This window comes from Sinohyriopsis cumingii, chromosome 16 (assembly GCF_028554795.1).
Source record: "Sinohyriopsis cumingii isolate HCF-2022 chromosome 16, ASM2855479v2, whole genome shotgun sequence".
Classification (NCBI taxonomy): domain Eukaryota; kingdom Metazoa; phylum Mollusca; class Bivalvia; order Unionida; family Unionidae; genus Sinohyriopsis; species Sinohyriopsis cumingii.
The window spans coordinates 24,263,532-24,287,196 of record NC_142976.1 but is presented as its reverse complement, the minus strand read 5'-3'; the positions used below and the strand labels follow the sequence as shown (position 1 = coordinate 24,287,196).

At 34.6% G+C, this 23,665-nt stretch overlaps 1 protein-coding gene across 1 annotated transcript in view; it reads right to left on the bottom strand.

Annotated features, from left to right (window-relative positions):
• Positions 1 to 215: 215 nt before the first annotated feature.
• The window catches only part of LOC149780080 (contactin-like), a 302,136-nt gene continuing 278,686 nt past the window's right edge, over positions 216 to 23,665 (bottom strand). Inside the window, exons 22-25 of the mRNA XM_089936841.1 lie at positions 23,256 to 23,442; positions 17,991 to 18,109; positions 17,439 to 17,613; positions 216 to 2,805 (exon numbers count right to left, since the gene is read on the bottom strand). Of these exons, the coding sequence (XP_089792967.1) occupies positions 2,666 to 2,805; positions 17,439 to 17,613; positions 17,991 to 18,109; positions 23,256 to 23,442 (621 nt within the window). The 3' untranslated portion in view covers positions 216 to 2,665. The remainder of the gene's footprint in view (positions 2,806 to 17,438; positions 17,614 to 17,990; positions 18,110 to 23,255; positions 23,443 to 23,665) is intronic.

Here is a 23,665-nt window from a genome sequence, read left to right as displayed (position 1 = left end):
AATAATCTTTTTTATTACTATGCCATGGTTGAACATGTCAAAGCCCCAGTGCTGCCATTATGTACAAAACGTTATGTGTTAAATCATCTGAATAATAATTAATCTTGAAACATATTGGTCCTCAGCATCGTTGGGTTCCTTTAACTCCAAACGATATCGACGTTTCATGACATTATGAGCAATGTAAGTTTTCTCTAGAACTGTATAAATTTGGAACACAAGATTTGATGACGTGACAGTTGTAATCATAAAATAGCCAACACCACCTTATGTCAGATTGTCTTCAACATTCAAATTATTCCAGCGTCCCAGATGATCACTATTATTCAACTGAGTCTTGTTGGTTTAAATGCATGCTATTTATTCTCAGATCCACTTAGAAAAGCAAGCCTATCCTTGCGAATCAATATGTACGTCACGTGTGAATGTTGTTGTTCTTAGATTTGTGACTATGAGGCTATGTCGAATGTATCACATCAGTGCTATTGGAACACTAAAAAAAGAACGGAATTACGGGCCACTTTACTGACTGAATTAATGGACGGTACCTTGTATTTCTAAACTTCTAAACTGAATATTTTAATGTCGTTTATGCACAGCATCTTGATTATTTATAGAACGGTTTATGTTCGATAGATTTTAGAAAATCATTTCCTTTCTCCAAACTTTAGTTTGATTGTAAAAATGATGAAATTTGTGATAAACGGCTGCACTGGGGCTTTACGTTTTAATGATAAATGTGAAACGACAAAACCAATGTATTTGTAAAAAACAAACATTATTGAGTCATTGTCAAAGATACTCATGCGCACTGTATTGCATTTATTGCGAAATTTAATACTGAAACAATATAACAAAAAGATCAACTTAAATGCAACATTTGCAAATAGTCCTTATTTATATCTCAGCTCTTAATAAATATTTAGCGATTTCAGTTCCCAAGTGGCGAATATCACTCAGATATACTGACTGAAAAGGCTCATAATATATTTGAGCATAAAATGTTTTCATATTTATTACAATTCATTTAGAAATTGATGAGATATCTACCAAGCTTTCTTGTAGTTATGGCCTTATGCTATGATCACATAGCAGTTGCCTGGTTGGACACTATACTACGACTTTAAGTATTTCATTCCTATTGAAACCATAACTGCTATATGCAAACTGTATTAATTTTCTGTTGAGCTATTATTGGGAACCAGTCGCTACAAAGCGGTTCTATCTTTAGTAAAGGCTGCCATACATGATGACAAATCATCAAGTCAACGAAAATTAAAGTCACTCATACCAGGACACTCCTTGTAAAATCATGTGCAAATTGATTAAGTCTTGTTTTGGAAAATAAATTGTTAAGAACACTTAGGAACAGACGGTGCATGGCCGACGACGGCCAACACATGATTATAGTATAAGTTCATCGGGCCTTACAGCAAGGGGAGCGAAAACTACAAAACTCTTAAACTGACTTCCTCTCATAACTTTGATAACGGAATATGATGGTAGAAAATATCTGCCATCGATTTTATACAAATGAAGCTGAACTGGCATCAAATATGGTCATATATCTAAAAATGCAAAAGTTCCCATTTCGCTTTTATAAATCTAACAAAACTTGAGACATGTTGATATAAACCTACCTTTGTACCCGAATTGCTTGACCAATTTTGCCTTTGGCATATAGGCAGAAGGCAGTCAAGTGACAATCTTCAACCCACTTAGGCTTCTGGTTATACATTAGGTGTGGTGTTAATCGAAATAATGTTTCTCTTGAAGTAACATACATGACCAATAAAATGCAGTTTGGATCTTATTTAATTAAACTGATTCATATAAAGACTGTACCAAGGAAATGCATTAAAATGGAGCTTGTGGTTTTGTTGCAACTCCAACAATATTCCAATCTTTAAAGCATTTGAATATAAATGTATATGTTAAATGTATTTAGATGCAACATTAAGGAAAGAACTAGTTTAAAATGCAATAGAACATACAGACTTATTATATAATCCATCTTCACTTTCTAAAGAGACGTAAATAAAATTGTGTCTTGCTCTGTAGGAACATGGAACAGCTAGGGAGTAGGCATCGATGCGAGGTTGGATTGGTAGGATTAAAAGAGAAAACAAATGAAGATCTTGCGTTTTTAAAGCAAAGAAAGCATACAAAAAATTAAGTTCTTAAAAAAAATTCGGGATATAATGCAAACAGGTAATTTTTCTTCTGATTCATGGTGCCAATATATATATTTGAAGTGAATAAAAAAGGCAATAAAATAATCATAAATATTTTAAAAATTGCTATGTTTGAATTTGACTCTAAGAAGAAGCATGTATGAAAACTAGATGAAAAATGTCAAAAGCTGATACATGTCATCAGAATTACCAGTCATGTTATTAGATAGATAGATAGATAGATAGATAGATAGATAGATAGATAGATAGATAGATAGATAGATAGATAGATAGATAGACAGTCAGTCAGAGATATATAAAGTTGTATGCATTATACTCATACACGACTCATTAAATGTATAATCTATAAAAATACCATCAATAATATTTAGATAAGCAAAATAATTTTGATTTCAATTTAAGTGGTATGAAACAGCAACCAACTCCGCCATAACAAGGACATAGCGCTATTCCTAAGGAACAATTCTTGCTCATGAGATCCATAATACTGCCACCAGACCACAGACCACGACTAATGTAATGGTGAAGATCTGAGAGTATTGCATTTCCCCACGGTCATATCCGACTAGAATCTGTTCTGCTATTTCTGCGTCAAATGCAACTTCGCCACCTGAAGAAAGACACGAGTAGATATATAACTACTTATTTGAATGCATATATAGATATAATATGATAATTCTAGGAATGTGACAGGACCATACGTTATCTAGAAAATATATGGGCCCCGTGGTTTATCCCTCAAAGTTATTTCGGCCTCATTACTCACAAAATAAGTAACAGAAAGAAGCAAAACAACATGCTTTGTAAAACTTTATAAAAAATTTCATTACCAAAGTCATAATTGAAGAAGTGAGAGGAACTTATAATGTAATTCCAGAATAATCCTGATAAAGTTCTATGAAAGTCCTAAATGAAATAAAAGTTATGGATAAATTTCAGATGTTGTCAAGATGACTTTGTCTAGAACTCCTTCGGATAATTCACATCAGTTCCAGAATAATATTATATTCTAAATAATGAACACTTTCTATTTTCACTGAAACAGTCCAAACAAATGTTTTCCTCTCGAATAATACCTAAGTAAAAAATTAAACAGTCAGCAGACTTAGAACAGAAAAACAAGAAATGAGGATAACTCCAAAATCGGAATGAATCTGACTGCTCATTTCTTTCCTTATATACACCTTCTATTGCAACTAAATTTCACTTTATACCCGATGTGACGCATATTACTACTCATTCTGCTTCAAACTTGCGTATTCGTGTGATTTAGCACAACCAATGGGAAGTTACTGAATTCATCTAGAAACATCGGAACCCCATCAGCCAATGAGAAAATTATCCAAACGTGCCATTAAGTCTTATTAAGATTGTTGTTAATAATTCCCAGCATATACGTAAAATGCTATTTATAGATCCTATGTAATGTTTGTTCTTAGCACTCAGGTCATGTAGTGAAAATCTAACAAGGAGATGCTATACAATTTATAGTCATGAATACAAATTATAAAAATTAAATAAAATCATGTACCAGGAGATCAAAAACTATAGATATACATAAGACCTCCCCTCATAAGGAAAAGAAAGATTTATGCAATAAAGCTTCCTTTTAAAAAATTAATCAAACAAACAAATGATAATAATAATGAAATTTTATAGGAAGATGCATATACAAAAAAGGTATACAAAATAAAGCAAACTAAAATTCCTATACAAGTGATAGTTCATCTTTCCTTTTCCCATGATATGCCGAAAACCAATGTTGAACCCCTGCAACATCAAGCTCAATCTGAACACTCTTTGACTTTTTTATTTTTCGTTTTGTGCATGTAATTAAGGGAATTGTGATCAATGAGTATATTAATCGGAAAAGAAGTAAGTTAATATACAGACCAAATTGTTTTAAGGACAAAATTAAATACAAACATTCTTTCTTGATTGTGGAACAATTTCTCGGGATCTTATTTAACTTCTTTTTAGAAACAGCATACTGAATGATCCCTGCCGATTTTATCTTCCTGAATTAAGATGCCACCTACCCCAACAACACTTGCATCAACAGACATTTTAAATTGTTCATTGAAATTTGGAACTGAATGAACCCGTGCAAATTTAACTATGGTCTTTTATTTATCGAACGCCTCCTGACATTTGTCAAACCAATAAAAGTTGGTCTCCTAACCCAACAATTTGGTCACGGGCTCAGCAATTAAGGAAACATTTGAGCAAAATTCACAGTCATATCCAGCCATACCCAAACCTCGCATCAGTTGTTGTTTATTGATAGGCACAGAGAATTTAGAAATAGCTCTAACCGTAGCCTCTACATGCTTGAGTTGACCATGTCTCAAAATACGTCCCACGAATGTGACACAATCTAGTCAAAACTCACTATCACTTAGATTAATTGTCAGATTTACTGTACTCATCCCAACGAAGAATTTCCTTATAGTTTCCAAGAGGTATTTCCAGGAATCGCTTTCAATAATGACGTCGTCTATGGATGTATCATAACCATCTGTACCAGATGTTACCATGTTCATTAAGCGCTGAAATGTAGATCTAGATTTTTCATACCAAATAGCATCACTTTGTATTGATAGAGTCCATCTGAAGTTGCAAGGGCCGAAATTTCTTCGGCTCGATCCATAAGTAAAATCTAGTAGAATCTAGGTCAAACTGGCCAAACTTGCTGACATATTTTCCATTTCCAATTCTGTCAATAGAGTCATTAATTCTTGGTATTAGAAATGCGTCTGTTTCGGTGACTCTGTTCACTCCTCTGTAGTCAGTGTACATAAGGAAAGAATTATCTGGTTTCAGCACAAAAATACACGGAAAACTCAGTCACTTTTCCTTGGTTCCATAATATTCTTCTTCAACAAATGTTCAACTTCCTTTTTGAAACATTCGTGCTTTAAATATTTCAAGGGTGCTGTTCTACAGGCTTGGATCTACAAATTCAACAACATGGTATATTTTTTTTCGTTCGAGTTCGAGCATCTGTTACCAAATGTTCATGTTCACATAGTAGCTGTTTTAACTAATTCTTTTCCTGTGTTGTTGATGTGAAAGTTTATTGTCCAGATTCTTTAATATTTCAAAATTGTGAAGACGTTGAACGAAGTCACTAAAGTTTGGTGGTACGATATTAATTAAATCGTCACTGTGTGTGACAGAAGCAACTAAAATTGTTGAACGATTTACAAAGCGATTTCGATCGACATACTCCTTTAACGTATTGATATGGCAGCGTTGTTTCTGTTTCCGCGTCCCAGGAGTATCGAGGACATAATTTAAGTCACTTGCTTTTGTTCAAATTGAATAGAGACCATAACACCCAGCTTGAATGTGAGCCAGAACTTTAACACTAGGTTGAAAAGTTCTTTTTTGTATTTTTACCATACTTTAATTTCATTTGTGATTGGATAGACTTTTGACAGTCTGCATTTAGCATCAGATTCATACTGAGGCAAATTAATATCTGATTATATTGTTAGAAGATAATTTTCTTTCAACACCTTCAATGGTCCAGTGTATTCCAAAATAAATTCAAAAGGACTAAATCCGAGAGACTCTGAACTGATTCCCTAAAAGCAAACAGTAATGACTGAATACCTTCGTCCCAATCTTTTCTGGTGTGAGAGCAATATGGCTTTATCATATTCTTTGAAGTCTGATTAAATCTTTCCAACGCCCCCTTCCCCGGGCTTTCTAGGTGCGATGCGAGGAATTGAACTGTTGAGAACCTAATTCATACATAGCTTCTTGGAAGATATCTGACATGAAATTAGTACCTTGATCAGATTTGATGGACTTGCGAAGGCTACAATGTGTAAAGAACTTTAAAAAAGCTTTTTTAGTCTTAATATTCCGTATAGGAATTGCCTCTGGAAAACTTGTCACGCACACATTATGGCAAACAAAAAATGGTTGCCTGACTTGGACTTCAGTAAGGAAATTGTGCATTCTACCATTATTCTACTAAATGGTTCATCAAATACAGGAATTGGCTATAAATGAGCCTTATGTATCTTTGATTAGGTTTTCCAACCATTTGACAAGGTGACAAGATTTAGAGTATTTAATTTTCGGCCAATAAAAATGAGGTAAGATCTTATGGTAGGTTTGACTCGTTCCTATATAACTAGCCAAAGGTATTTCATGGGCTAATTTTAGAATGTCCTGCCTATATGACTTAGGTACTATTATTTGATCGGTCACTGACCACTCGTCCTCAACGAGTGCCTCAGGTAGTGTTCATTTTAACATAAAGATCCAATTTGTCAAAACAATAGTATATTGGCACCTCTGCAAAGTCAGCTTCACTAATAGCCCTCTGGAACAAAGAGGAGATCTCGGGATCTATTTCCTTTTCGACGACAAGTGATTATCGTTTGTCACCCTGATTAGAAATAAGAGAATTAGTAGTTAAAAGAAGATCAGAATGATCATTACTATTTGATTGTTCAGAAACGGGACCAAAAGTGACCGCATCAAAAGCCTGACCTATAGACGTGTCAGCAAAATGAATAGTTTCCTGATTAACTTCATTCTCGACAGCTCTTTTTGCCATGGCTCTACCAAGTGCAAAAGAGGGGTATAAATCAGGTATTTTATTTTCAATGGGGTCAACGTTTTGATCCAAACAAAGTTTGTCAGTTACAAGTGGATTAACAACAATCTTATCTCATTGCCTAGTCATAAATAAACGCACTCAAGGGGCAAAGAAATCACAGCACAAATAGTCACTGGCACTGAAACTAAGTCTGATATTAAATTTACATTATGGAGAGGAATTTGAATAAAACCGCACTCTACTCCTTGAACATGGACACTTTCAGTAGAAGACTTCACAGGCGAAGGCAAAGTACCCCATAATAAAGACTCCGAGAGGTTCATATATCCCATACTATTTTAATAGGGATAGGATTGGTAGAATCGCGAATAAGTAATATTGAACATTTGGATATGAATGGTTCACATTTTTCATAATAAAAACAGACCAAGGTTTGTTTGACCCCACTAATGCATTGTGTCCAATATACGACTATACCCTTGACCAATGAGAAACTAGAGCTTTCGGAACTGCTCTGTCTTTAATCTGCTGAATACGTTTTAACTTAAAGCAATCAGAAATAACGTTTTAACTTAAAGCAATCAGAAATAACGTGCCCAATTTTCTTGCAACAAGTGCACGTAGGAAGAGATGATAAAGATTTATAATCTGACTTATCAGAAGTTGAATTCTTATTTGTTGTTTCAGATTGAAATTCGTACGTACTCAATGAGACTGGTTTGGTTTTGTAAGTACTCGATTGCGACTGATTTGGCTTTACTAAACATATGTTGTGATGAAATTTTACTGACAAATGAAACTTTATGAGCCGACGTTTTCTAAATTGTTTATCCTGTGTTCATGAAGGTAAATTCTGACATAACTATGGGAGCAATTCTTAAACTCTTCGACTAATATGAGTTGTCCTAGTTTGTCATAATCTTTATCAATCTTTTAAGATGAACATCACATGTCAAAATAGTTGTGCTTTTTCTCTGGCAAATTGGACATAGGTTTGGCTATATTCTTTTTTGCAATACCGAAACCTCTGTCGATATGCTTCAGGTTCCTACTTATAACCCTTTAATATACATTACTTGACCATGTCATAATCAGCACTCGCTTCTACTGACAGTCGAGTATCAACTTCACGAACTTTGCTAATAAGTTCATTGTGTAATAACAAAGTCCAATGCTCTTATGGCCATTTTCAAGTTTCGGCTACTTTTCACAATATGGAAACTTTTTCTGTAAAATGAGGTATCAATCTAATATTTTTGTAACATCCATATATGAACTTTCATGAGTGGAGTGCTTTCTGCTTGCCAGTTCTGTTTGTTTTAATTTTAATTGCAATTCGTCTCTTTTTTGTCTTTTTTGTATTCTAGTTTCATTTGGATTTCTCTTTCTTCTTTTTACTTGTAATGTCATTTGTATCTCTCTTTATGTTTCCTTTATTTGCATCCCTCTTTAATTTCCTGCACTATTATTTTCATTTCCATTTCTTTTGCTTTTTTATGCATATTTCATATAATTTCCATTTCTTCCTTTAAATTTGTCTCTCGTTTTTTTTTTTTTGGGGGGGGGCGGGGGAAATTGGTCTCTCTCTTTCCTCTTTTTCAAGCACAAGCTTTCTTAACTAAATTTCATTCTTGTATTTTGATTTTAATTCGTTAACTTGCAGGTTAGAGTCAGAAGAAGACCTAATAATCATAACCAAAAGCACTTATATCCGAAACAATCTTTTCTATCTAATATTGAAGCAAAAATATTGTATTACTTGTTTTATCAAAGATGACTTTGCCACCGAAAGATCATATTGTCTGGCAAGTTGGAGCAATTTATCCTTGTTCAAGGACTCTCACAAGAATGACCATAACTATGTCCAAAAAAGTGAAGACCTGACAGTACCCATGATAGTCACTTGCAAATATATGAGAATATTTTAATATCAAATTACATTCGAATACGTTGTATGGTTCTTAAGATATGTCGGTTACAAAAGGCATCCTGTGTGAAAATATGAAACTAATTGTCGAGGTCCATACTTATAGATAAAGTAGAGTGGACAAGATAATAAAATCACCATCTAGGTCTCTGGGACAATTTAAATTGAATTAAAATATATTGACTGGTACCTGATCTATGCTGGTTACAAAATATCCGATGTAGTGGGTATTTAAAGTTGTTGAAAATAGTATTAATGCCGTCAACTTTGTACCTAAAGAGACGAAGCCTTTAAAAGCACACCTGCGCTGCGAGTTATTCATCTTTCAAGTGACACCCAATTATGCATAAGGTTGTAATTTAGCAAATACTTCTATATCTTTAATGAACTTTGTTACTTAATAATATACTAATTTAGTGTGCATTATCCACGCGGACCAACTAGTTATGCTAAATCAAGCTAAGTCTTGTTCCAGCTGAGTTATATTAAAGAAACTCCATCAAGAAGAATTTCAAAGGGGCATGATATCGCTCTTCTATATTGACATTAATGGCAACGTAGAAGTAATAAGCTAGGCATACTGGATTCAGATACACGCAAGTCATGATAATTCCCAGCTATTTGGTCGAGATTATTGGTATCTGGCAGGCTGTTTAACCCTGTTTCTATTTTGAGTAACATCAGCTGATTAACAAGATAGTATGATGTCATCTTTCGACTATAAAACCTAACAAATTCGGTCTGCTACGGTTAGCCACGTTTGGAGAAGAAAAGTAACTATATAAAGACATTTTCATGAAAGGAGACGAGTATCATCTGTAGATTTCCCACCTGTTTGTTATTTAGCCCCCCTCCCCCCCCCAAAAAAAAAAAAAAAAAAATAAATAAATAAATAAATAAATAAATTCTGGACTGATACAGAGTGACCAAAGGAATGTTCTGCTAAGTTTAATCACAACTTACTAAGACCTCCTGAAGACTGAGAAGTCAAAAACAGGTTTCAAACATGGACATTATAAAAGTAACACTATTTCTAGGTGTTCCACTATAAATATATTCTGGTAATAATTGTCTTCAGAGTCGTGCCCACCAACTTTTATCACAATTGGATCAGGCATTCTTGAAATGACTTAAAAGTAAGTTTTTCTACATGGTTTTAGTGAAAGTCACACCGCTTAGTGGGAGCAATCCAATTATAGTTCTAGTAAAACAAGTTTTATGAAACATTTCTGCTATGTTTAATCAAAGTTGGCTCAGTCGTTCTGGAGAAGAAAAGGAAAGCATGTTCTCGAACATAGTTGCTAAGGCGCCACTCTGGAAATAAATGTGATAGGATGTCTTACACGAATTGTAACCAAACTGACTCATCATTTGCTTACGAAAAGTTGGAAATAGGTTTTTACAACATAGTTGCTAAGGAAACCACACTTTTGGTAGGGAAAGCATTTTACAAGTAATTCTAACAAAGCATAACTAATGAAACATACTTATTAAATCTGGTCAAAATTCAATTTAGGCGTTCGACAGAAATAGTTTAAATAATTGTATACTGTTATTATGTAAGACAAGCCATCGGTCGGAAAGATATAACCAAAAGAATCTCAAGTAAAGTATTTCTGACGGAACGTATCTTAAGATTAATAAAAACTGACTAAGCTGTTCATGAGAACATTTTGAAATATGTTTTCCTCTTGGTTGTCGAGAATTCTAAACCATTGTTGGCTGAGCCATCCCGGACACAATATCATAAGAGTGCTTCCTAAGAAACACTATTACTAAAAGTTGATCAGAGTGGCTCAGCCGTTCTGGAGAAGTTGGAAAAAGGTTCCCACCAAGTTGTAACGGAAGCCAAACCGTTGTTATGCAGCCACTCTAGAAGTAAATATGTAGGACATCCCATGAGAATTGTTCCTCCCATGTTGGATAGGAGATGATTTGTTCGTTCTAGAGCAAGAGATACAATTATTTTTTCCAAATGGTTGTCAAGGAAGCCACAATAATGTTTAGGTAACGGCTCTAACATAGAATTAATACAATCTTTTTGAAATCATTGGTAACAGGTTTTATCAAAGCTTTGTTTTTTTCTATTACTTGCTTAGGCAGCTGCTCTATTGCTAAGGGAACCACCAAGGACACTGTTTTATCAAAACATTTCCCTAGAAACATTCGTACCAAGTTTTCATTTAAACTGGCTCAGCTAATTTGAAGAGATGAAGAGCTTGCAAATAAAAATTTCCACTTTGTTGATATGGAAGCCACATCATCGCTTGGAGCCAATCCCAAACATTCTAGCAGAATATTTCCTATGAATAGTTACTACCATGTTTAATCAAAATTGGTTCAGCAATTATGGCTAAAATGAAGAAAATAAAGTGTCCACATGATTGATATGAGCGGCAGACGTTTTGCAAAGACAGACATCCTGAACATAGTTTTGATTCAGCAATTCCAGAAAAGTTTTCTTATAACTGGATATAACTAGCTCAGCCGTTCTTGAGAGGGAAAAAAGATTTTCCGTCTTGTTCCTCAAAGACACACTTTCTAGTTGAACAATCATGGTCAAATTTATGATAGAGCATGTTCTAAGAAAAACAAAACCTCGTCTAAATTGTTTTAAATTGAATTCAACATTCTGGAGATAAAGGTGAAAACTGGTATAGCCATATGAAGCTACAATGTTGCTCTAGGTATAAACTTAAGCAAACTTTTGGTAGCATGTCCTAAGGAATGTTTCTGCCAATATTTGTATATATCAGCTCAGAGGTTGCTGAAACATTTTAAATAGCAAATGCAAATGGAGGGACCGATAACGGATGCACAAACTTCCCAGGACTGTGCCATAACCTAACATGGCAGTCAGTCTAGTGAGCTACACATTTTATTGCATTTTCAAAAATGTTTCCACAAGAACGATTCAGATTATTTGAGTAAATGACTTCATTAAAATCATCGTTTAGGTAACTACAATCCCTTTATGATTTAGTCACAAAGTATTAATTATCGCCTATACTGTTATCCGTTAATGCATCGTATACTAATTTATTATATATTTAAAGCCATCACATACTGGAAATTCCTTTTTTGGAAAAGAATAGTATTACAACGATATATGGTATTTGGAAGACTGGGAAAAAGGTAGGCTTAGTATTGATAATATTTTAATTATATATTTTTGATTCCTCAAATAATTTTGGCTTTTTACATCCAAACAAACGAGAACGAAATAGGAGTTCTTGTAAATAATCTAGAACCAAATAATCTGTTAACTTTTTAAAGAAAATATAAACAACAGATTATTCGGACCTGCACTAGTTTACGAATACATTTACAAAACAATTTAAGTCTATATGTTGGTTATTCAGATGGACTTTGCTTCAAATTAATGGATCATAATTTGTGAGATTACCAAAATTTATGTCCATTTTGCAAATTACCATGAACGGTCCACCTCATGTTCAATAGTCCTATGTATATAAACTATTAGGGCATGGTTGACTCTGAAGATTATAAATCAAGGTGTCTCAATGATATGCAACTTTGATCACGGTATCCGGCTTCGAATGCAGGATACTGTATAGAAACCATTATTTTCTTTTTTGACATACCACGGCAGTAACCTCTATTTGGTGCTGAAAGAACCAAATAAGAATAAATGTTATTCTAAAAAATCCAATTTATAATGAGCCCAATGTACTTGACCTTTGAGCATTTGACTCTAAAATCAATAAACCCTATCCATACCATACGATAAAGCTCTCCACAAACTTCAATCAAGGAATTGATTCGATAAGAATTGTTATTCAGCAAAATACCGATTCATCCAGCTACAAAACAACCTTACCCTTTCAACATTGAATCACATGAACAATAGACCGCTTTTGCAAACCATAAGTACAAGCCCTCTACAAACTTTGGTCAAGGTAGGTAGTTTAGAATAAACGTTATCATACAACAACAAAAAACCCATTATTCTCCCTTGAGTTACTTTGACCTTTACATTTGATAGTTTCATCCCAAATATAAAGGCTTCTTACTTACCCAATATGCAAAATTAATAAAAGTTGCTAAAAGTACACAGACAATAACTGTAAGTTTTGTCCAGAACCCCGTTTTTCTACAATCACAGTAGAATTCACCTTGACCGCCTAATCACAAGTCCAAGCTATCCACAATGTTTGGTCTTGGTCTGTGATGTAGGACAACTGTAATTCTGCAGAAACCATTTCTTTCACTGACTGTGGTAATTAGCTTTGAACTTTTGACTTCGGAAACAATAAGCTTTTGTCCTATCCATGTATGAGTTATCCACAAAATTAGGTTTAGATTTCTGATGTATAACTGAAATTATTGTACGGAAGTCATTTTTATTCTTGCAGTCACGGGAACTTCGACGTTTGTCCTTTTAACTCAAATTTGATAGGCTTCTTTTTCGCTGTAAATAGACGCATCCACAAGGTTTGGTGAAGGAGCTTGGCTTTGAAATGAAGTCATCGTATGGAAAATTAAACGTTAAAGTACAGACTGCTTGACGGACAAACATTAATAAAAAAATGGGCTCTGATAAAATGGCGGAGGTTCAAATGAGTCTAATCAAAGCCTCAATGCCACCGTTTATCATAAATTTCATCATTCATCGAATCTAACTAAAGGAACGGAAAATGTTTTTTAACAACGATATGTGACATAAACCATTCATTTTAATAATCAGTGTGTTAAGTTTAAACGACGTTAAAATATTCTATTAAAATTTAGAGGTATCACATCTTAATTCAGTCATATAATTCCGTTCTTTCTCACCAGTGCTCCAAAAGTAGTGATGTGACAAATTATGTTAATGACTAATCTATTAATACAAACATTCACTCGTGGTACATAAAATGAGTCGAGACAGAATGAAGAGAGGCAGGCCCTCTTTTGTAAGGCGTATCTGAGAAGAAAAAGTCTGCATTAGATAAATATAAGACAGGTTGAATCTTGGGGTGGTTGAATAAGTTAAAGTGCGAACTTGGACTGAAGACGATCCGACAGAACGTTGTATTGGCTTCTTATGTTTACAATGCTGACGTCATCACATCTTGTGTACCAGCTTTTGACTGAAATCGGTTGACTCACGGATGTCGCTAATCAATGTCGGGTTAATTCGCAAACATATGAAAAATGGCATAGTTTTTCAGTTCAAAGTAGAAATTGCATGGTTTATTATGTGACGAATCATGTATTTTATCCGTTTGTAATGGAATCCAATGGCATTTAGGACCACTATCTTTCAAGATTCAGCATTATTCAAACGATTTGGGATAGACAACCTTTTGTGCTTTATGGCTTTAAGTTTGATCTAGGAATTCATTTACTTTAGTTATCGAATAATTGCAATTGTTTGTTTGATGATTCAGTCAATCTATTTAAATCTGTATTCCACTTAAAATAATACCTGAACTAATGATATCATTATTTAAATAAACGTCTAAATCAGTACGACTACCGACCCAATTCACGACTATGCTCGTAGAGTAGAGCTGCGACTTTCGGTACTTTTTGCCTCACATACAACACATACTGCAGCTTTTGTATATCAAAAGTGAGATCATTTTGCAAGACCAATAGTAAAGACGACGCAAATCAATGTTAATATTGTTCTCAATATAACCAATAGAATTATTAGTATAATTTAACAAGGTCTCTAAGTAAGCAATCTAGATTATCAACAATAATATTGATATCACCAAAAATAAAATTGAAAGTACTAGCACAGGCTCCTCCAAATATTGATTTTAGCCATTTCTCGGGATTCGTTAATTACACTGGTCTACAGCCAAAATGCTTTCGAAATTAATTAGTCAAACTTTACTAGTTCTGGTTCACTTAGAACGATTATGATGCTTAAAATTGTTGATTGGTTTTAGCTTTAAAGATACGATACTGGGTTAGTATATAAGACCATTGACTTGGGAATGGTGGAGGATAAGTGAGTTATAAAGAGAAGGGATCTCAGTTTAAACCAGAATCTACTAAAATACATATCTGACCTGATCTTTGAATAAATCTATGACTGGGTTGGACAGTACTTGCTTTTAAGGCAAAACAATGAATGATGCAATCCGAAGCTGGCATTGCGTTATACATAATATAAATTGTATCATGGTATTCATAGAAGTCATGGATGATGCAATCATAGCTAAGCTTACATCACTTTGCTGAACAAATTGCCCCATATCAGCTCTAGAAATCATGCAGTGTTGTGCTCTCTTATTTGTCAGTGTAAGAGTTTGAAAAGTAACACATTTCGGTGTAGCCAAAGTGAGCAGAGGTGCCCCGTACTTGTGTGAACAATGCAGATAACTTCTGCTATGATTGTGGTGAAGTGTTTTTTGCACTACCAAAGCGCAGTAAAACCACTGGTTAAGAAAGCCTATCACCTTTATTGTGACTGTAAAATTGCAGATTTGGACATGAGGTGGGCCACACACATATGCTGCAACACGTGTGCAACAGGTCTGCGACAGTGGCTGAACAGGAAAAGGAAATCTAAGAATTTTGCAGTACCACTAATTTGGAGAGAGCCAACAGATCATATCAGTTATTGTTACTTCTGCATGGTGCATCCATTTGGGAAAGGTGTGTCAAAGAAGAACAAGTGGACTGTGCATTATACAAACATTCCATCAGCTATACGCCAAGTTTCCCACGGAGAAGGCCTGCCGGTTCCTGATGCACCAGAATCATTCTCACTTGAGTCAGACGAGGAAGAGGATGCAAATTCTAGTCCTGAACCATCAATCTCACATAACCCATACTTTCTCCCATCCTCCTCCTTTGAACCACACGTCATAACACAGGGTGAACTGAATGAACTTTGCAGGGATTTGGAACTATCCAAAGTAAGGCAGAGCTGTTGGGCTCCAGACTACAGCAGCGGAATTTCCTGTCAGGTGATGTTAGGGTTTCCATGTTCTGTGACCGTCAAAAGGACCTTGTCTAATTCTTAATCATAGAGGTGATCTTGTTGTCTTCAACAACATCATTATTGTGATCGCAGCCCTCAAAATCGCTCATGATCTAGATGAGTGGAGACTGTGCATTGCTTCATCGACGACGAGTCTTAAATCTGTTTAGCTACATAATGGCAATGTTTGGCTATCAATTCAAGCTGGTCATGTGTAGTCCATATGAAGGGCACCTATCAAAACATGAAAAACATTTGAGCTGCATAAACTATGACTAACAGCAGTGGCAACTTTGTGGCGATTTGAATGTTCTTGTTCTCTTGCTTGATCTGCAGACTTGATACACAAAGACAAAATACTGCTGTTTTCTCCGCAAATGGGATAGTCGTGCGAGAGATTCGCACTACATCAGGAGAAATTGTCCATTCCGACAGTCATTGGAGCCTGAAGGATTAGTGTTCAGCTTCCACCACTTGTTGAATCAAGGACCATTTTGTGACCACTCTTGCAAATCATAACCATGGACACAACAAAAACAGCTTTCAAGTACCGCCGTGGAAAATTTACAAGGTTAAATGAAGCTAAGATAAAGGAAGATGTCTTTGTTGGTCCTCATAATCATATACTTCTATGACGTGATGTATTAGATCGCGCACTACGTGGCAAGGAAAAGACCGCATGGAAAGCCTTCCAGTTAGTGACAACAAATTTTCTCCGATCCAACAAGACAACTCCAGAGGGTTGATGGAAAACCTCATCAAGGCATTCAAAAGCCTTGGTTGCAACATGTCCCAAAGATACATTTTTTGCACTCTCATCTAGACCTTTTTCACCGAATTGCGAAGCAGTGGGCGACGAGCACGGCGAGCGGTTTCACCAAGACATTGCAACAATGTAGAACACTATCAGGGCAAATGAAGCCCATCAATGCTTGCAGACTATTGCTGGACAGTGACAAGAGATGCTCCATTTAAGGACCACAGGAAACAAGCCAAGAATTGCCGATTCGACACTGAATAAGGACTAAACTATGTGATTATATACATAATAGGTTTCTTTCCTTTTGTTTCATAATACATTCTATTTATAAAACCCATTTGCTGTTTTGTAAAGCGTTATATAACAAGAAAAGGGATAATATTATCATGTAAAGCAACCATAATCACATGAAAAAACCTATGTATACATCATATGAATGAAACTCTACTATCTATGCAATATACATAAATGTGAAATGTGGAAACATACATACTATGGAAAGATTGGCCAGTCAGTTGTTTTAATTGTCGTACTTGAATTTAGCACATCAAAATAGATAAGACATGGGATATTTTATCTCTGAAGCAGACGACTTCTAAAACATAGTGGACCAGTGTTAAATATCAGTCTTATTTCATCACATCAAGTCTCATCAAAACTGCGGGGGGGGGGGGGGATAAAATCATGCAAAATGTAATCATTGAAGATACTAATGCATGTTGTATTGCATTTCTTTACCATAGTCCGTAGCACAGGAATAATGCCTTGTCGATATTTCATTGTGAGCATCTTCGATGAGTCCATGTTGTAATGCAAAATATACAACTTAAAAATACGGCTGTTGACATTTTGGGTACTTACCCAGCATGCTACCATATCGGAAACAGTTGGTTATTAAAAGCATGATTGTTCTTAACAGCATATTAATTGTAGTTGTTCCAGAAAAGGATGCCTTAATAATAATAATAATAGATGTAAAGCAACCGTTTGCGAATTCTTTATACAAGATATTTAGATTAACTAACAGAACGTACCGAGAGTGAAATACACAGTGGGACTGTTTCTTCCGTCTCCACCTCTATTAATACCCATAATTCTCAGTTTATAGACGTTGTTTTTCTGGATACCATCAATGACTGCTTCAAAAACTTGGTCTACAATACGTTCAGAGGCAGTTCGGATGTCATCGCCTGCTTTCCACCATTTCAGCTGTGCAAAATAAATTTAGATAGATATATAAACATTAACTTCAACTTTGAAAGTGTTTAATACTCGAGACATTGTTAACTGAACAGCGAGGTAAGTTTCTGGACCATTGAGATGGTACTTATTCTGAGAGGTTTCTAACAGTCATCACTGAAACTTTCTGTGAAATAAAATATAGTAATAAATTATTGTTATGCAAAGGTGCGAAAACGTATTTAAATTGTAGAAGGTGTGGAGCCTTTGCAGAAAATTAGTATCAAACGAAAATATTTAACTTATAGAGGAATATAATCTGTCTTCTATATAATGTGTATTGCATTTATTTATGTATGTATGTATTCATATAGAGAGATAGAGGAGGAGGAGGAAAGCAGACAGACCTTATATCCAAGCAGAGTAGCCTCAGCAAATTCTATGCTCTTGATCCCGCGCCATTTTACATGGACGCTGTGAGGGCCATGCGAATACACCCAAACGATTTCAGGGTAGTAAGATGGGGCTGTAAAAAGGTAAAGCGTTTATTTAAAATTTCATTAATCTAGAGCCCCAGTACTAATAATTGCACATATCAATCGATCTGTCTAGTTAATTTCTGCTTGCATGCTAAGTCTGTCCCAACGTTTCTCGATCCTTTCTGTCATCTTTGTTCCTTCTCTTTGTTCTGCAGATAAGCGCTTGGCTGAGCGATTTAGGGCGCTGGCGCAAGGGGACTAGAAAATATAAACCATTAACTTTAGGCATGTGTTGAATTCGTGCGCAGCCAGAATTATAACTCAGTGCACTGTTTCATTATAGAGGTGGCGTCATTGTATGATAGCAAATACATTTTTCTGGAATCAAATTCGCTATCATAATACCATTACTCTTAAATATGGAGTGAATGTGTTCCAGATAAGTGTTTGTTGTACTTTGTTTATAAATTTGGTTAATGAGTAATTGGCAAACTAAGTTTTCTGACGCAGAATTATGTTGTTTAAATAACATCTTACGCATGGCCTGCCCAGCAGGAGGCATCAATTTTGAATAGGTTTTATTTGTTTGAAAATAACCGTATTCGTTTCCGAATTTGAAAATGCCAAACATGACATTCAAAAAAAAGTTTCTTTCTTGACAGTAACATTGGAATAATAATTAAAGTTCTTTTTTTTTTTTTAAAGTCCATATGGAAAATTGTAACAATAAAATCTGGTTTTGGTTTTTCAAAACCTCTTCCGAATCTTTAACTAACGCAATTATTACAAATTTGCATTCATATATTTGTTTGAATCTGCTTTCAAATTTGTGACATTAAAATATTTTATTACGAGATGTTTAATTCAGAAGGTATGACGAATATAATTTTCATACCACAGGGAGCGAAACTATAATTTTCATTCTAAAATTAAGCATCTAGTTGCCTGATTTTAGTGGAAGCAAATAAATTTCAATCTTTCCTAAAGGAATTGTCTTCGTGATTTTCAACAACAACAAAAATTAAAAGAGAAAGTAGTTCTCTTCTTGTAAAACACGTTCTAATTCTTTCGAAATATGATCAACACATTTTGAAAAATTGTTAAAAGTTAAATAATAGGTCTTATACACATTCACAAAGACCCATGCAATACTATGTGTCTCTATCAAGTATTTTGTTCTGAAACATGGAAACGTGGTTCCATCAAAAAGTGCCAGACAATAAAGTTCAAAAATATGGATTTTAAATTTGTGAAAATTCTGATGTAATGACATGACAATCCAAACAGTTCGCTTACAAATAGATACAAAAATAAGCCTGCTAAAATGTTTTGGTCTTTCTCTTCCTTAACTATGATGTACGGTCCACAAAATTGAGAAAGGTATTTGCAAAGTATTGAACAACTAATATTAAGAAAATCTAAATATAGTAATCTAGAAAATATTCTAAATATGTTTTAACTTTATTTTGTCTTTCTGCTATTATTTGTCAGGTTTTCTCTGCTATTGTAATATATGTACTAAATGTCCAAATATTTTTAAAGAAGGTGTTTGGTCTGAATATGACCATAACGAAGTGAAGAAAATTTAAAAAACCCTGTTTTTGTGTGTACTTACTGAAACGGATTTTGAGACGAACGTACAGACAAATCTAGTTAAACTTGACCCACCCCCTGTACACATGTGTACTTTTTTACACCACCCTCCACCTGCGTACGTACGCTTGGTGCACCCCCACCCCCCACCCGCACCCACCCCCGAATTCTATAGAACGGCCTATATGTAATCCACGCAGAAACGATCCAGGATTAATAATATTAAAGTTTTTAATATAACAGATAATCCACCGACTTTGAATGTCTGGATGAATCAAACAAATAAGCTGCGTAACTTTAAAATGTGTGTCTAGTGTCTGCTAAAATTCAAACGCCGACTGAACCCAGTCGAACAGGTTACGTATTAGACAAATTATTATTGAGGTTTCACCCCCACCCCCGTTTCCTATGCGTACGTACATTATCAGTAGACACACACACACCCCATACGCAAGCGTATGCATTTGGGTTACTCCTCCCTCCATGCGTTCGTACTAATGGACGGCCCCTTACGACGAACCAGATTAATGTAGGTTACTTGGTAAAAGTTCAGTTTTAATGTTTTCGTCCAGCGCAATATGTTTTTCTCTCACTCCAGATTTTCTCTTATTTTGTCCCTTACTCACAAGATTGGAGAGGGGAATGGAAAGAAGGAAGGATAGCGATGAAATTGTGTACCATTTTAATTTCATTTAGAAAAAAGGGACTATTCATACTTTCTATCGTTATTTTCATAATTCATTTATGATTAATAAATGAATAGAAATTCATCATTGATCTATAAGCCTGCAATAGAAACAATGTTTATATATTCATATTATTGCGTATCGGGCGGATCACAATTTGTTATACCAATAGTAAGGGTAAATCAATTGCCTTGATACCAACACTTCAAATGCCATGTTATCCTTCATATATATATATATATATATATATATATATATATATATATATATATATATATATATATATATATAAAGTTACATATATTTTTTAAGTGTATTACACTTCTTTGAAAAATAAATATATTCTTGTTTATGCCAATATACGAAATCCAAGTTCTTACAGTTCTCTGCAGTTATGCCATTTCTCATTTTCAGCTTCCGCATACTGCTTACTATGTGATTCTAAAAGTTGAAAACTTATATCTCCTCGTTTGCTTTAATGTACCCCATTCTCCTGTATATTTTGAATTGACACGTGTTAAGTCTGATGCAGTCTTTGTCTTTAACTAAGAACGCATGTATGATTCTGGATGCAACTAATCACATTCATCAAGTCAACCTGTTCGTTTTCCAGCTGTTACACGTAGCTACCTTCCTTCGACACCAAGCGTGAATCTTTTAAGTGTATGTATTGTAAGAGTCATTTTCGACCCACACTCAGATTAAACCCATATATGACACGATATGCCATTCTCTCTTGCTTGATTTTTATCCATGAATGATTTTAATAAAGGAAATTTACAATTAATTTGCTTATGACTTTCTTCTCCATGATGGTACTCATATTCGTCGATTATAGATATGCAGGTTAAAAAGCTCCAATAACGCATATTGCTGAAAAATACATAACCTAAATTGTGCATTTGAACCCAGTGTACATACGAGTCATTGCCAAGAAGTATAAAACTTGATTTGTACTTCAAATAAATTAGTTAGATGCCATTGAATTTTAAGTTGACATATAACATTTTCTGGAATGGAGTCTAACAACTTTGAAGCCATCTGGGCCTCGGTTTGCTCTGCTTAGAATGGATTTATTTGTATCGGGAGTTTCGATGGCAGGGAGACCTTACGAGGCAATTGGTCATTATTAACATACTTTTAATAAGATTTTGTCCAGCCAAAAACCATTTTAATTCCTCACGGAATAATTTTCTCCACAAAAATGTAACAGCATCAAAATACATTTAATGTTAACAAACTGTCGCATTTCACCTGAAAAAAAATGTAATTAAACAGTTATTTGGAACCATCTCAGATTTGTAGCTGCTATTTTTTCTAAATGTATCTATTACGTTCGGAAGGAACTGAATGATGTATTCATAATACTCAGAGCTGTATGGAGGATGTGGCAAGACTTATATGTTGTGCTCTATAAAAAAATGTCTCTCACTGACGCTGATTTTTATGCGCCAGTCCGTTATCAAGGAATAGATGAATACCTCAGTTACAAGTGCTCGGACGGGTGGTTCGGTTGAGTTCCAGAATTCGGAGGTATAAAAATGTCTAGTGACACTAGCAGTGTTAGGCACAGATACGTGGATTACTGGACCTTTTGCGTAGAAAACTATATGGATATAAAGCTCTCTTGACAGATTACGTCTAGGGATTTGTGGTCTGTGTTTTCTCCTATATACAAACTTCATTATTTTCTCTTGAGTATGATTCATCAACTGTGACAATCTCATTCTGGTCACTTTTTTCAGACAAGACGAGAAGCTGTTAGGCGATTTCAATCTAAGTTCTTTTTTTGATCAGCCATCAACAAACGTGAGACCCATCGAGCATAGAGGTTTCTGAGTTTCCAGAACGTACTTGATCTTCCATGGATTTGCGACCATCTTAAACACGATGAAACCACCTCAAAACAAAAGTTCTTCTTCTTCAACATTTTTACATCATTGTCAATAACTTTTATATCACTCTCATTTACCTATGTTACGTCACACGCATACATCTGTAGGTGTCCTGCGTGCTGCAATTGCAGTTGCAGATAAGTTTTTAGAACGTTATTTTGTCTATCAGTTGACATTAAATGTACCGACACGTTGAAAGAAACAATAAAAATTATACTAAAATGTTCAGAACTTTTCAAATTCTCCTCGTATATATAATTTATTCATAAACATTCTTGACAAATATATTTTTTTCAAAGTTACGAAGATGGAATGTATTTTCTTGGTGTCTTGTGTTATTGGTGGGTACAAAGGTACAAAGTATCTTATGATAGCGACATCTTGATAAGAACCTCATAACACGTGATATACAACAGATGCCTGTACTTGTTCAATGTCGAGAGGGAATAAGTCTACATTTCAGTCCTGTATATTTACTTCTCAGATGTTGCTGAGAAAAGTTCATATTTTTACATTTAAACAAAATTTTGGATGTTCCAACATGAGATACCAAAAATGTACATTAAATGTTTTTGCACAGTTACAGTAATAATATTGGTATTCCATACATTTTCAACCCAAATGAAAAATGGGCGGTGACCTTTCTACCTTTCGGGATAAAAAAAAGCGGATCACAGCCAACTTTTTACAACTGGAACAGCTATCTCAGAATCCGTATCAACATATGCCAAGCAGTTATACCAGTCTTAGAAAATTTTCATTTTGCAAAACCGTTGAACTTTCATTGCCCCAAAAGGTCGTTGTAACTGAATTATGATATTTAATTTACATATTGCTGTCTTTATTTTACTTTCAGGACATGAAAGATATAAATGTGAATTGTAAAGTAATAGTCATACTTTGTCGAAATCATTATCAATTAGCATCACAAATAAATACGACTTTTCAAAGAAGAACATTATCAGAGGTAATCCCAATAACTGGTATTTACAAACAAAAACAAATTCACAAATACTTACCATATTCATCAACGGGTATTAGGAATCTTTCACTAGGCGTGCCTTTTCCAGCAGTGTTGAAAACCACAACAGTGAACCAATAATGGTGATGTGGTACAAGTCCTATAACAACACCGTGATTCACGGGTTCAAGAATATATAATGAGTCAGTTACACCTCTAGGAAAGTCCTTGTCAAAGTAATCAATCTAGAAGAAGAAAAAAAATCATTTTTGTCTGAGAGGTTTTTATTTTCATTCATTGTATGTATCTTTGACAAACACATCAAAACTCTTACAATGTTTATATTTCTTTAGACAGATTGTTATGTCCACGATAATACATTACATGATTTGTCACTTAGTTCATCTTGATATTTAAAGACAGCTACATGATGCTTTCTTGCCAATGTATTTGAAAGGGTCATTATGT